At 37.3% G+C, this 16499-nt stretch overlaps 1 protein-coding gene across 2 annotated transcripts; it reads right to left on the reverse strand.

Moving 5' to 3' along the window:
* Positions 1 to 1542: 1542 nt before the first annotated feature.
* On the reverse strand, positions 1543 to 15284 carry LOC140964262 (histone-lysine N-methyltransferase ATXR3-like). Of its 2 annotated transcripts, none has more exons than XM_073423890.1 (20): positions 15048 to 15284; positions 12529 to 14863; positions 12179 to 12235; positions 10409 to 11569; positions 9712 to 10076; positions 9078 to 9590; positions 8856 to 8956; positions 7516 to 8572; positions 7332 to 7403; positions 5788 to 5898; positions 4771 to 4871; positions 4070 to 4169; positions 3903 to 3998; positions 3545 to 3712; positions 3328 to 3453; positions 3197 to 3250; positions 2785 to 3032; positions 2604 to 2712; positions 2199 to 2498; positions 1543 to 2001 (listed from the first exon to the last, which is right to left on the reverse strand). In XM_073423890.1, exons 2-20 carry the CDS (start codon positions 14732 to 14734, stop codon positions 1825 to 1827), a joined length of 7122 nt encoding a protein of 2373 aa, XP_073279991.1. In that variant the 5' UTR covers positions 14735 to 14863; positions 15048 to 15284; the 3' UTR covers positions 1543 to 1824. The 2 variants fall into 2 exon arrangements, with proteins under 2 accessions (XP_073279991.1, XP_073279990.1); XM_073423889.1 differs by having other exon boundaries at positions 15026 to 15284.
* Positions 15285 to 16499: the final 1215 nt, after the last annotated feature.

Consider the following 16499-nt stretch of genomic DNA (forward strand, 5'->3'; position numbering starts at 1 on the left):
TAAAACATTTGGAAAAGGTACAAACTGGATTAGCACTAAAATTTATTTCCGATTCTTTGTTTATTTTTAGGAATCGGAATTGAACAGGAAGCTCACGATTTAATTTTCAATTTCAGAATTCTTCTGTTTCGGTTTCGATTTTGAGAGACGATTCCATGGTTCCGTTCGAAGTTGAATACTCTTCCGCGAGACGAAGGATCGAGATCCGCTCTGCTTCCGGTGGCCATGTGAGTGAATACCGCATATAATTGTGTTGGAATAGATCGAGGGCAATCACTTACTGTGCTGTGTGAGTTTGGTTAGGCCTACAAATGTTGTTATCAACAAGAAATAGGAATATAAAAATAAATAGCTTTACCTAAAACCTCCTAAAAAATGGATTATCAAAAAAATGTCAATTTTAGTTATTTATATAATTAGTGTATGATGTTTTTAGTTTTCTATGTTTTTTTTGAATTAATTATAGTCCTAAAAATAAGTTTTTTTTTTTATCGATTTTAGTCATTCTCTCCAAAATAATGTAACTAAATGATCAATTTTACTGTTATATATTTGTAATTAAATGGGTGGAAAAATTTCTTGAAATATAAATGTGTGTTGGATATCGAAATTATCATTTTTACAAAGATATTAGTTACTTAATTGCATGATTTTGACGAAAATAATTAAAATTGATCAAAAGAATTATAATTAATTCAACACATATATACAAGATTTATAATATCTCACAAAATATATGTAAGACTAAAATTGACATTTTGTCTTAGAATAATATATGTAAAATAAAAAAGTTCGTATCTTATGTTTTATAACCACCATAGATAGGTAAGGTAAAAAGATTTATGCATATAAAAGAAGTAAATGTCGAATTTATCTCATATAATATCATTACGATAGTAAGAACTCAACCAAGATGGAGATTAACATTTCCATAAAAACCAAGAAAAACTCTGTCAAACCATGCAAACCACTTGCAACTACAGTTCTAAAAATACACGAAACATGATGAAATATCAACAACTTAAAACAAAATCAGGGTCGGAATGTATAAAAAATTGTTTCTAACACTTGATATATGGTCATAAATATATCAACCCAAAGAATATATTAATATAACAAAGACACTTTTGGTTGAATATCGTGTTTTGTGTAATACCAAGTAGTGTTCACAAAGTCTTGTAAAAAATATTATGAACTTTTTTTTACAATTATTTTTTTAGGCATTTACAAATATTATCTAAATCCAGCTTGACGTCGCTTCTTGAGAAAATTTCAACATAAATGGAATCTTTCATTCCGAAAGTTGTTTCAATCTCTCGTGTCCTATGTCTAGATAAATTATGTGTGTGTACACAAACACATAAATTATTCATGTATACACGTTGAACTACATATTAAACACAATTGTTCCAAAAGATGGGATATAATACAATTGTAAAATTGATTATGATTTCAAGACAGCTACACAAATTATTCTAACAGTTACCTCGCAACTTTCCATTAACTAACTGAAAAGGAGAAATGAAACAATGCACCAACAGCTAAGAATAAAAACAAATTACAGGCTTAGAAAGAATGAAAAATACAATATAACTGTACATAAGAATCAACAGTAGAATGAACTAGCACAAACCCATTATACTTTGATGACCGGTTCCCAGCTGGAGTAACATCTCTCTCTAACTAAAACGGGGAACATCTGTGTTTTTTGATAACGAGTTCCCAGACGAGGCAGCGTCTCTCCCTAACTAAACTGAGCCTGGAGACTATCCGACGCAATGTCAAAGTCAGCCGGTGGCTTCTCCCTAATGTATCTGCAAAATTTCATCGATCCCACATGGCCTGGAAGATGGAAGGTCTGTGCTTTAACCAATATAACATCTCTTTGTCCAGTGGAGTATCGTGTAAAACAGCATCCAACATAGGGCTGCCAAAAACTTTTACGGGGGTGTTGAATGACCATATTCTGTCCTTAGGCCAGGGTCTCTGTGGCTGCTTCTCCTGCCAATGCAAGACAAGATATCAGTCGGATGCTAAATAGGTCACTCCCCGAAGTCGTTAACATGTGTCGAACCAGAATCTAACAATGAAAATATTGCTATTGGTTTGTCCCATTTTGTTCTTATATTAATATGATAAAATGCTGCTCCTAAAATTCTCCCGCATCGAGAAAAAGAACTTTAACAAGAAAAACTCACCATCCGAGCAAGCATAAATTTCAGTGTCTTTGGACCATAAACTCGCTGGCGTGATGGCTTCTGAAGTTTGGCGTAGAAGGAACCCACATCAGGCAAAGACAAACAGCCCCTACTAGATTTCGCTAGTAGAGCATCAGGTTCAGCATCTTGGTTGTACCAAAATAACAATTGTCCTAAACAATATGTTTCACTGTATGTCTTGCAATATTCATGAATGCCTGACCCCAACTTATCTGCATACTTGGGACCAAGGTCGAGTGGAGTAATGTAAACAGGTGGAGAAGTTACAGTCTTGTATTCCTGAAAAAAGCCGACAAATGAATAACAAGAAGGTACAAAAAGTCTCAAGAGCGACAGTAACTTGATATTTCAATCTCGGCATAATAAATAATTAAATATACTCACTTTTACAATGAAAAGTGATTTCGTGTGAGCATATAAGTGGATCAAGTCAGCAGCAGCATCATGCCGACTTTTATAACTGCAAGGAAGGCTCCGAACTTCATCCCTCAACCTAAATAAGATAGATAATTAATTAAGAGCGTGTATTTAATATTCAAATGTTTCAGCTCGGGTAGCAGATTACCATAATAAAGACTCCCTAAGCTCCATTCTGATGTCGTCAGAACCAGAAGGATCGTGGGCCCGAATTTTGGCCTTGATGTCTCTCAATAAAACATCATCCAAATGAGGAGCCATGCCCTGGATAAGTTCCTCCACAAATGAACCCTCACCTTTCCAGATATAAGAAACAGCTGATTCAGGGTTAAGCCTCTCCAGGGGTGGCGGGGCCTTCTTTGGGTCACCAAAAACACACCTCATGACATATCTCACCTGCAGGTATGGTCCATAAACTAGTAATTTTTATTCTGTTCATTCCTCCAACTTTCACATTCTTTATTGAATTTCAGGTAATTAAACATTTAATGGTTTTCGGGAGGAGAAGATTGAGATTTGAGAAACGAAGAAATATGTTGGCAAAAGATGAAATAGACTACCTTATCAATAGTAAGAGCCAAATTCTGAAGCCTCTGATTGTACACACCCTCTGCCTGCAGCAGTTAATAGAAAAGTGAAAATCTCTATCCACAGCTCCAACCTATAACCACCAAACAGAGAGAATGCTTACCTGAATTTCAGCATCGCTTTTCTCAACCTCCATCCGTATATCAGCAAAGTACTTCTTTTTTTCCTCTATATTATGTCTAAGAATCTCGTGAGGAAGTTTCGTCCTCTCGAAGTTAATAAACCTTACCTAAATATAAAAAAATCAATAAAACATTAAAAATAAGAAAGTATTTAACTCATTTTCGAAAACCAAAGCCACATAGGGAAGAAAGGCATACAAGACGAGCCGAGTATGCAATCAACCAATCAGGCAACCCACCAAGCAGACAACTTCCTAATCCAGCTTTACCCAAGTCAATATAGTCTTCTTCAGATGCTGAATTAAGTTCACAAGCTTCTAACATCAAGCGGTGTCTATCGAGTAGCCCATGGCATTCTTTTAGTACCTGAGCCAAACAATTGAATCTAAGTTTACGCTTACGAATTAAAAAACTTCGACCAAGAGGAAAAAAAGATGCACTCATGTATACAAATTGACAGTTATGCAATTATCCTTCAAAAGGTCTTGAGACATGACACAGGTAGTCAAATACAGCTCCCTATTCAGTTCGATAAAAACCCATTGAAATGATGTACCTTCTGGAAAGCTCCTTCTCCTGTTAAATTTAGAAAACTTCCACGACAAACTTGGTTACCGCACAAACAGACAGAGACTTCATACTCTTCCTTACTCTGCAGAAAATCAATAATTACAAACAATACGATCATATTTCATAATTGATTAGAATTCATACGACACTGACCTCCGTAACAGAATTGTAATCGAAGGTTATCTCTTCACCATAAGCAATTGGTCTAACAGAATATATTCCAATCTGGTATTGACCATCAACAGCAGTGACCCTGTCCATTTAATGCAAGAAATAAATTAATTTACTCTGATTAAAATTGTGTTCCATGTCATGGTTTCCATCCATCTAAAAAAGCAACAAATACGATCAGAGAAGATACAAATGCATACTAAACCCACCCCCAAAATTCCCACAGCTCCGATTTCCCTTTAATATTTATTCCCCAGGATGACAAAAATCATTTTGAGAAGTAAAATTATCAAGCATTTAAGTGGACGAAAACAAGTTCAAGTCAAAATCAAGACACCTTACAATTGTTCTTGAAAACTCTCAAAACAAAAATTTGACAAAATTCGTAAAAAGAGGCAGCATAATGAAATGTTAGGGCATTAGCTGTGTTGAACCAAGATCCATAATGTTGTTAATGATATCTTGTATGCATCCTGACTATATCATTCGCTCTATGAAACAAAATATTGTTCAACTATAAAAGCTAATGTGAGGCATACAGATATACAAAAATTACCCAATCAAATTTGATAGTTCATACTTAGATGGACAGCTTTCCGGTAACACGAAAAATAGAAACACCAAACTTTAAATAAACTTGAGTAGAGTGGAGCACTTCAATAAATATTTGAAAAGGTACTAACTTCGCTTGACAATTGGGTTTACACGAATGACAAATCCGACTTGCATAGTTTGCCTTGTGCATTGCATCAACAACTACTAAATCATAACCATCAGCATCACCCTGCATTTCAATGTTTAAATTAACACACATGATGCATCATGGAAGAAAACGACGGGCACCGGTAAACAGCCTGTTAAGACTCAAATGTTTACACTTCCAAGGCTCAAACTACAGTTCAAACTGATTTGGAAGGTAGGAACATCTTTTTCAAAGCCTATAAATTTGGTTTTCATTTTTCTAAAATCAATTGAAATTTTTAAATGAGCCAGTTCTCAGTACTTCAGCCAAGTTAGTAAAATTAGCCTATACAACTCAGCATCAGTCCTCTTCTTTCTTGAAGTGTCTTCTTCTTTTCTTTCTATTTTCTAATTATTTGTGACTTGAAGTGTCTTCTGCAAGATATAAACGTTCTAAATAGAAATTGAGTGGGAATCGTGTGTTTCTATATTAACCATATTCTGTAGATAACTAGATACACCTGTGATGTTCAAGACTTAAACAAAAATTAACAAACAAAAGTTTCCAGCAATACGTGGGATGCAACTATTCCTGCAGTGTGACGCATGAAGATCCAAAATTTCGTATTCTTTCAGTCCTTTCTAAATTATGTTAAGTAGTCCTCCAGGCCCAATGCCCAATGGCATCAGCTTTTAGTTTGACACAGATTTTTGCTAACGATATAGTCACAGTCAATTCATACATCCGCTAACAGACAAGAAGTAATTATGTGGCAAAAACTACATCTCACACCTCAACAGTCACAAGCTTAAAGCCTGTGTTTCTTTCAAAATCACCAAATTTTATAGTCTTGAAACTTTCCATGGGATTATTAAAATCATAGCTAAGTATTTTTCGTGACAACAGTCAACAGAGTGTCAAGCCTTTCACACGTGCTGGTGCGGAATCAGTGAAAGTAGTGAACAATCCATAAATTTCGAGAGAACTGATTTCAAATAAGCAGTCAAAAGTAGGATACCTTTGGCCTCTCAAGATATATGTTGTAGAACTCTGGTGCTGGATCTTTATTGTTCTTTTGTAAGGAGCGGATACCATCTTGTTTCTCATACCATTTCCAAGCGGGATAAACCTAAGTGTCAGAAGAAAGGGGTTCAGCCAAATTAGATTGCTGTCAGCAGCATAGTGGTAGATGGCCACCTCAGATAGTAAGGATCATTTGACACTTCCGATTATTAAAAGCATTGGCACGGGTTTCATACTTTAAAGCTCATTTCACAAGTAAACGATCACCTGTGTGCCATTTGATACAAAATTTGTGCATCTTTTTCAGGAATGGAGAGCATTCACATTATTGGAAGGTAGAAAACAGTGCATACCACTTAAGAGCAGCTAATATGATCATTCAGAAGTGAAAAGGAATGTTGTTGATGAACTATGCAAGTTAACTATAAAAGCCCACATCGAGAAAGAACCCAAATGGACGTATGGAAAGGAACTATATCGCACAAGGCTACTTCCAGCCTTCTTCCTCTTTTCCCTACCCCATCCCCCAAGAAAAGACAGAGGATGAAAAAGTAATGAACAAAACGATAATGCCTCCTCGGGAAATTACATGCCATATTCTCGAATATTTGTCTGCAGCTTAACACGTTTCTATATGCTCTGAGTGAATCCATACTGTTATTGATCATTGTACTCCTCTCATAACTTACAGAGAAGTGCAAACAGTCAAATGGGGTCCCTTGTCAGGATCCTACTTTCCCAGTTTATCATGTTCTTTTGCTGCTACATTTCCATATTATGTGAAGAAATATGTTCTCAATTTCCTAGGAAATAGAAAATTAAAATGCCATATTGGCAGAATAAGCACGTAAATTCTTGAATCATCATTAACACAATTACTATGTTGCATTTTAAATATGTATCTAGGACAGCAATAAAACTACAACACAGGTAATACAATACCAAAATGCACGAATAACTATACCAAATAGTGATGATATTTTGCTTATTCCTGGAGCACACATACCAAATAGTGATGATATTTTGCTCATTCCTTTTCTTTTTATATATATTTTGATCATTCCTAGAGAACATACATCGACAGAAAAGGAATTGAGAGTGCAGAAGTCTAGAAAGGCAAAAACTAAACCCAATCCATAATTTTGGGACAGAAAAGGAAGTTTTGAAGGTAAAAACTAAACTCAATCAATTCTTACTGTTATTCCTCTTTCAATATTACAATTTAAGCACCCCCACCCCCAAAGCCACCCAAAAAAAACCAACCATGTTCCGATGTATCACAAATAAAAAGCAGGGAAAGAACTACTGTTGAATGCAAATTGAATGAGAAATCGATGGAAGCCTGGACTAGAAAACTAATTGCATGCTAACTATTAAAATTTTATTCTCCAACCATACATATATCATTCCCATAGTAGTAAACCATTTCTGAAACCAACCAATTTAATTAATTCATAGAGACATTAATGAAAAAATTAGAATCTAATGCATGAACTTAAGAATATAATCAAATTTTAGGTCTCAAAGCCATGCCATTACCTCTCCAAGAAATTCAACGACAAAATCATCTTCACAAAAACCACCTTCTTTGTTGCACACAACACCAAGCCCCTGATTAGAAAGTCAGAAGGTGTAAACTTCTATAATGAGGGCAAGCACAAGTTTTTCGAAAACAGAAATTGCCAAAGCATTTATGAAAGGAGCTATGATACAAATGCCTTACCTTTCTATAAGCAACATAATGATCCTCAGGTCGACTGTCAATAGATTTCAGGATAAGCTGAGAGAGTCGCACGGTTCTCCTGTCATGGTTTTCCTCTGCAGTATCTAATATCTCTTCAAATACAGGTTTCAAAGGATAAACCATAGGAGTGTTTCCAGCACCAGTGAAGCTTCTGACTTGTTTATTGAGAACAACAAGGAGCACGTCCTCAATGAACAAGTGCTTATCAAGAAGAGACCAATCTGATTCCTCTGGCATGGAATCGAGAAGAAGATTATGAGTGTAAGGATCTATGCCATAAACTTCTTGCTCTATCACCTCATCTCCCAGGGATTTTCGGGGTTTGTATTCCTTCACTTCGGGAATTTCCATGTCTGAATCCTCAGTACCATTTCTTTGTGCATTTAGCTTATCAGCATAATCCTCGGGTAAAGAAACTTGCATTTTTCTTCGCACTTCTTCCTCATCTGCTACAACCACGTAATGATCAGTAACTTCATACTTTCTGGTGACAGGGGGAACAAGGCTTGCTTTAGTCATGCGAGCACCCCATTCACGGTCTTCAGCCAAAGAATCAAATCCATCATCAGCATTAACATATGCTTCCCCCCTTGACTCCCCAATTGCACCTTCTGACTGAAACTCCAAGTCACTTTCTGTGTCTGACGCCGTACTCTCACTATCTGTCATAAACCCATCTGAAGACTTATCAGAGTCGTCAGATGTTTCACTACCCGAGTCCAAAGATTTTTTGTTCAGTTTAGATAATCTCTTTCGGAGTTCTCGGTCAGATGCATAATCTCCTGAATCAGAAATTCCATTTACAAATGCATTCCCATTGATCTTATTCAAGTATTTCCTTTCCGAAAGTTTATTCAGATTCTTCTTATACTTTAAGGAAGCAGATGAAAGGCCAGTATGTGAATCATATTTCCATGACTTCATAATCTGCTCACGGTCATAAGCGGACTTCGAACCTTTTTCCAAAGTTGTGACTAGTTGAATGAATAATGTAACAACGCGATTCACGTCTCTAGCGTCAACATGGTTCTTATTTCTGAGATCACGAAATATTCAAAATTACATAAATCCAGAAAGTGGGATGATAATTAGCAATCAAACAGCCCCCTAATATAATGTGATGCAAGCTACAGAAAACATGAGATCGTAAACTTTATTAAAGATTCTGGAGCATGTAAGCAAAGGAAAGATGAGCTCAAATTAGAGAGGAGGAAACTACAACATCCTTTTCCAGCTAATAACTGGCTTGCTCATTCACTAAAAATGTAAACGAGAAAGAAATCAATGAAGTAAAGATTAACATAGCATGAATTACTTACTTGATTGCATCCCGACACATACGGCTAATATCATCTTTGATAGAGTTCAAGCCACGATTAGCATAATACCCATTCTTCATTTTTTCTTCGATCTCGGCAACCTAATCAATCAGGAAAATACACACCACATTTACACCACATTAGCTTCGAAAATCTACAAGGTATTGCCCAAGAGACAGATACAGGTAGATACACAACAAAACAACAAGGTGTCACCAGTACCTTAGCACCAAAAAACTCGAAGGTGTTATCTTTCATGATATCTCGTAGGCTTGTGGCAATAAAGTCTTCCATCCTCTTATACCCGTTTCCAGCTTTCTTCATAGCCAAACGTCTCAACTGAGCATCCCTAGAGAGGATGGATGAAGACTTTCTAGCATCAAAGAGTTTGGATCGTTTGTACAGGTTATGCCTGAATAACTGATTTTCTGAGTCCCTCTTATCCGAACTTTCTAAATATTCTTTCAGTCCAGAAGAATCATCCGTATGATACGGAGTCGACGAAACCTTGTCAGTTAACTGACTAAGACTTCTGGTCTTCAATAGGTGACCCTGATTCTTGACCCAAATGATATTAGGAAACTTGCAAACCAAGTCTTCTAACTGGGTGCAACCTCGAATATCTATAGCTGACACAGAAGGGAATGACCGAAGAAGTTCCTCCAGCATCCCAGAACTAATGTCAGTACACCCACGTAGGAGTAATGAAGTTATCCTCTCTTTCTTATAATCATTCTGCATAATAAAATTATTAAGACTCGTGGCATCAACATTATATCAAGTGTCAACTAAATACAGTTAAAAATTAAATTAACAATATAAGACTAGAAAAAAGAATTTTCAAAGGCCGGCTTACCATTATGTTCAAGACCATGGAGTCGGTGCAATTAGAAGCAACGGCCCAAAAGTCAACCTGCTTAGAGATATCTTTGTAAAACTTTGCCACCGATCGCCAGTGCTTACATGTCAAGGCAACATAAATAAGCGACTTAATATCAGATCTAAGGAAATGAAACACTCGTGCTAGAATATGACCATCAAGGAGAGCCCAACTCTGCCCATCAGCTACAGAATGTGCTTCATCTCCTTTCATAAAAGTAGCACCAGCACACAAATCATCAAACACACACGCATCCTTCCTAAAAGCAAGCACATCATCTTCCGTTTCATACTCCTCTTCAATTCCATCAATTCTAGCTCTTTTGCAAGCGCGGACATGATCTGCAACATTAGTTGATAAAGTGTATCGCAAGAGGCACAACTTAAGGATTTTTTTCCCACCCCCAAAACCCAGACTATTCATAATTCGAAAACCCAAAATCTCCCACCCAGAAACTACAATATTTTTATATTAAACTTCCAAATCTTCTATGAGTAGCAGAATTCACAAAAAAAGTGACAAGGCTACAAGAGATGGTGAAAGGGGGAAACAAGTGAACAACAAATATTTTTAGGTACTTTCCTATTATTTCGTCTGTAATAGAAGAAACAAGTTAAAACGAAAGAAAAAACAAAAGCATATTGCATGAGGGGTTTACAGAAGAGACTCTTACCTGAATGATAAATCTGTTTTTCCATCTCTTTCTTTGGTTGCCTTGCACTGATCCAAGGATCAAGGACTTCATTTATAACAGCAGTAAACTCCCTACTCCTGTAGGACTTCATCACCAATTCGTGAAGCTTGCCCCGAGTATATCCAATAAATTGTGGATGCAAATCATGAAATCTACTTGAATCTCTCCAGTTTTTACAAGGCAAATCACTCATTGCTCCAGTAGGAGTAGCAGCACGCTCAGTAATCCCAGATGACTCAGAGGCTCCCGAGAAAAAGGTAACTGGGACCCAAATTTTATCATGTTTTCTAAAAACACTGCTATGTTTCTGGATTACACCTTGATCTGCCAATACTTGCAACTCTGAAAATTGTAAGGGCCCTTGTTCATGCCCAGCACCATCAAGATAGTACCACTCACCTAGATGCAACTTTAACTCATCTACTTTGCGAAGCCGGTCCTTTGGTATAATGAAGGTTGCACAGCTCTTCCTTGAATCATGTTCACAAGTATTCCTTGAGGGAGGACCATCTTCTTCTGATAATCTCTTTGTATCACCAGTTGTTGAATAAGGCCTTGAAGAATGCCTTGACGAATATCTTTCATTTCCTCTGATTTTTACACGTTGTTCAGGCACAAATGAACCATGGTCCTTCACCACACACGCATTTATCCTGATCACTGGAAGCATTGCTCCTTTCACCCCCTTGACAATGGCAGATTTAGTCTGGCCTAATCTGTTTGGATTGCTGGGGTCATTCAAATCATCTGGTGAGGTAAAAGCCCACGGAGGCAGATCAAGCCTGGTGCTCTGGGAAGGAAAGTACAACTCGTCTTTATGCTGCCACCGAGGGTCTTCAGAGCCAGATTTGGACATCTGACATGATGGATAACCATCATTGAGGATAAGCTTCCTCTTCCAAGTTCTATCTTGAATAGCTTCATCATTCCTCTTCCAATCCCCGCCCTTGCATGACCATTGTCCAGCAAACCATTCACCGGTGCCGACAGAAACAAGAGTGATATCCTTATCAAACAACGCAATCGTGGTGGGCTCTGATTCTGCAGTGTCTTTAGATGAAATTTCAGAAACACTAGAGAAACCATTGAAACTTCCATCATCACAAGTTTCACCCCTACGCAGTTGATGCCCATTAAAACCTGTTATAGCCCAAAAACAGGAAAAAAAAAACAGAAAAAAAAAACAGTATCATACAAGATCGTAGCACAGCTCAATACAAAATACAAGTGTCTTAAAGCAGTTATGTAAATACAACAAATCATACACAAAATTACAGATACAATAAATATAAGTTATCGAAACATAATCTGATATATCAAATAACAGACGTTGCACGAAATGAGCATCAGCATCACAGGAAAATTAAATTAACAATCACAGAAACTTAAGGCACAGCATCTCAGGGAAATGAAATCCAGTCATGCAGAAATCAAGACAGTGACTACACAAAGTTAGGAAATAATGCAGCAACGAAACATAATTATCCTAATTGTCCGTTGCCCCCTGCATAATCAAGTTCCAGAAAGCAACTTAATGCCTTTGAATGGAAGTATGCACCAAAGCTTTGACAAAGATGGAAGGTTCGAGATTCCAACCTCATGCATTAGATTAAAATAGTAGAGCATTCATACAAATTATAGCTTACTGAGCTTTCCAAAAATATCAAAAGCGTGTCACTTCTCAAATAAAAATGGCACACTCGTGAAAGAAAGTTTACCCAGGATGAAACAATGATTGAAATAAAGTACCTTCCCATTTCTGCCACTTCGTCCACTCACTGTGCTCACCTTTCATTTGCAACACTTCTGCATAACAACAATTAATGACAGAAAAAAATAATTAATTTAAATGCACATCGAACAGAGCAAACTTAAATTTTCAGTTAGAAGAACAGAATTTTCAAGTTGTCATAAGAGAATATGTTCTTTTTCCCTTGATTCGTGTACATCTAAAAATAGATTAGCCAGGGAAATTAGTTGAAAGTATAGGCAACTTCATACCATGTATTACCGCCTGTCAAGTGACAAAGGTACATTCAAAAATGTTTAGACAGACTTAAGGAAATAAGAAAATAAAAGCTACATCATTATCTGCATACCGCCAATTATCTCCAGCTCCTTTCCACGAATTAATATGACACCCTCTAAGAGTGCACCAACTCTTTCATCTATATAAAGATCTTCTGCATGGTGGGATGCAGGTGATATGTCCTCCTCATCAAGCAGGTATTCAGATGCCAAATTTCTGTTATCTGTCAAGAGATTACCGGGAGCCTCAGGAGGATTCACAAGTTGAGTGACTGTATCCGGAGTCACTGAAGACAAATTCTTAGAAACCAATGGAGAAGCTGCATTTTCGATGCTTGTCCACCTATCACCGTCCAAATGCTTGATAAAATGATCTGATACAAGATAACCATCCTCGACAAGTGTCTTTAGATCTGATAATTTCGAAGGCCCATGTTCCACACCAAAGAGATCCCAATAGTACCAATTTCCTGCAACAGCATTAGCCACTACAGGGGCATGTGGAGGAGTGTTGCAAATGTCCATGTCTTCTTCCATGGACGCTGGCTCCTCCATAACTCTATTTTCCTGAGATGATTCTATGCTTTTAAACGTAGGACTTCGAGAAAGACGTGGATGACCATCAATTTTATCAACAAAGCCATTCTCCTCACTAGCATTTCCTTTGTCAAATGACTCTTTTGCTAATTTTTGGGATTCTGTTTTACTAGAATACTTCTTTGGTTCTTGGCCCTTGCTAACTTCTTGCCCTTTGCTACCAAATTGACTTGATCGTTTCTCATTGAGTACCACCTTTCGATTAGCGTCCCGGTGGTTAGTGTACCTACCGCGACCAAATGGTGACCGGTCCGACAAAGTTGGAGTTAGATCCCTTCCATCCCGGTTGTGACCTTGGTCACGAGGAGACCTGTCCACACAGCTAGGACTTCGATATCTGCCATCGTTGTGACTGCCCTGATCGTTTGGAGACCTACTTCGAGCGCACTGATGATTCCTTTCATAAGGGGACCTCCCACAACGAACTGGGCTGCGACCACGGTGATCATGGTGGCGGGCCCAATCGTGTGGGGAACGCTCAGAATGATGTGGACTGCTATTTTGCCTAACCCTAACCGTTCTAGATGACTCCAAATGCCTGGAAGAGAACCTTTCGGAGGGGATGTTTCGTGAAGAAGATGTAGAATTTTTGTAAGGCCTATCGACAAACCTGCCTGAGTAGAGGTCTCCCAACATAGCAGAGCGGATGCCATCATCAGAAAGCTTCCGGGTTTTTGAACTGGAGTAGTCATCATAGTCATCATGGTGTTTTCTGTCATTCATATCTGAATCAATTACATGTCTTTTTGAGCGGTTACTTAGGGAGTAGTTCTTGGCATTATTTTTACCATGGAAATGATCGTTTTTCGATGAAACTTCCTCTCCAACTATTTTGGAGAGGAACTTCGGAGTTTTCTCTGTTTCCATTTTGGAAGAAAACTTCCTCGAATGCTGAGCACTACCACCACTTCGGCTGAATTCTTTCTCACTGGAGTACTTACATGAGGAAGGCGGCGTCCACTCGCGCTCATGATCACCCTTCCAACCCTTCTCTCTAGAAGGTGGTGACCACTCACGATCAGCTTTCCAACCTTTATCTCTAACAGATGGATTCCACTCATTGTCACGATCAAACTTCCATCCCCTTTCCTTTGCAGACGGTGATATCCAGTCTCGGTCAAATTTCCATCCTTTTTCCTTCGTGATATCATATCTTCGAGCCTTTGAGTAGCCATATTCGTCACCCCTGTTCCCACCATCAGCTCTGCACCAGCTATCAGGAACAAACTCCCCTTTCTCCAATTCGTCTTTAGATGATCTCCATTCATTCCTCTCCAGTTCACCATTGTTCTTTCGCCATCTACCAGCAACAGATTGACCTTTCTCAATCTCACTCCTAATATCATACCTCCTGCCGAGTTTTTCAGGGAAAAACTCATCTTTCTCAATGGGCAAAGTGCCCAATTCACCTTCCTCCACTTCTTCTTTATTAAAATCGTCACTAACCTCGCCAATGCAATTGTTCTCAGAACCTTCCTTGCTTGAACTGCCAATATTTTTCACACTCAATTCACCTCCTTTGTCCTTTTTACGCTTCATTTTTTGTTTCACTTTCGCCAACTTGACCGAAGACTTAGGAGAGGGATTGGGCTTTGGCTTGCCGTTAGTCTTGCTACCGCAAATCGTAAATTTTTCCATAACATGCTGTGAAGCCACGCATGCAACGCCGCCATCGCCCATGGAACGCCACAAGGCAATCTCTTCTTCAATAAACCCGCGGCAACCACACGCTAGTTCTCTTCTTCGCCCGGGCTATCTATGCTCATAGTATGGTTTCCTCGGAACAAATCCCTCGAATACGCCAATAACCTACGCAAAAACAAAAAAAAAATCAATCCAAGAACGAGACCAAAGAATCCAAATGGAAAAAACAAACATTCCAAAATTGGAGCCAAAAATATGTAGGGTTTTTCCAGCACATAAAAAAAAAAAAAAAAAGAATACCAACAATTGTAACCAAATTGCCCAAACCTCGAGATTCAAACACAATTACAAAATGTGAAGAGTGATTGGAAAAACTGAGGTGAAGCTAGGGTTTTGAATCTGAAGGCTCGCGAGTCGAACTTCAGAGCTGAGCCGCTGGGATCGAGGGCCAAGTCCAAAATCAATCCAAGAACAGAAACCAAGAGAGAAGGAGAGACGCTGATGAATGTAAAATCCGGAGCGAAATCCAGAGAGCAGACACGGGATCGATTGATGAGAGAGGGAATTGCACGAGACCAATCTCTGTTTTTTTTATCGCAAATAAATCAAATTCCCTTTTCTGTATATACATATGAAATCTTATAAATTAATAAAAAATAATTAATAAAAATATTATGTATATACGTTTTTTTGAACCAGACTTCGACTTTGACTCTCCCTCCCTCTCTTCGTGCAATTGAATTCCCTCGCTTTTCCGTTGTGCGGAAACGTCTTTAATACTAACTAGCTAACTGTAATGGTATAGAGGTGAGCAAGATCTCGGTTAAACCGAAATAATCGATCGAACCGATCAAATTTGGAAATTCGGTTCGGTTATTTCGGAAATTCGGTTTTGAAAGTTTAAAAAATCGGTTAATTCGGTTCGGTTTCGGTTTTCGTAAAAAAAATCGGTTAACCGAATTAACCGAATAATAAATTAATTTTTTTAAAAAAATAGATTTATTATATAATTTATAATATTTTTAATGTTTTTATATTTAATTTTATTTTTAAAAAAAAAATCGGTTAATTCGACCGAATTAACCGATTTTAATTCGGTTAATTTGTGATCGGTTATTAAAACTAATTCGGTCGGTTCGATTATCAAAATAAAATTCGGTTCGGTTCGGTTATTGGCAATTCGGTTCGGTCGGTGACCGAATTGACCGAATGCACACCCCTATAATGGTCTAAGCCTATTTTGATGTTAAAATTTTAGACTGTAGTATTTTTCTGTTATGAATTTATTTTCATGAGATAAATTGATTATATTTATATTTAAAATAAAAAAAAAATATTTTTAACATATAAAAATGTTATCTTTTTATGAGTCAGATATGAGATATGTCTGATAAAATTGACTCGTGAGACATTTGCTTAAGAGTTTTTGTAAATTTTAAAATATAAAATTTTGATCATTGACCTAATTCAATACAGATTTAATATAATGGCTCCGCATAACAAGTGTGATCCATTTCGAAATTTTGACTATCTCGACTTAATCAATTTTTTTAAAGATCGACCAAAATGAGACGAATATGTCAAACTGATCGATTTTTCATAAAATGAAAACTGTTTTGTTTCAACTCAAAATTATCATCGGAATCCCATTTTTTATCTGAAACTCTCTTTTAGAATTCTTCGGTTGTAATTTATTCTTGGTGATGTTATAGTTTTGTGAGAAATTATTTTAAACAAGTGGATGTAACATAAACACATAACTGTTATCATTTTTTAAAATTAATTTTTTTTAAATATTTTT

The sequence above is a fragment of the Primulina huaijiensis genome, chromosome 18 (genome assembly GCF_012295235.1).
Source record: "Primulina huaijiensis isolate GDHJ02 chromosome 18, ASM1229523v2, whole genome shotgun sequence".
Taxonomy (NCBI): Eukaryota; Viridiplantae; Streptophyta; class Magnoliopsida; order Lamiales; family Gesneriaceae; genus Primulina; species Primulina huaijiensis.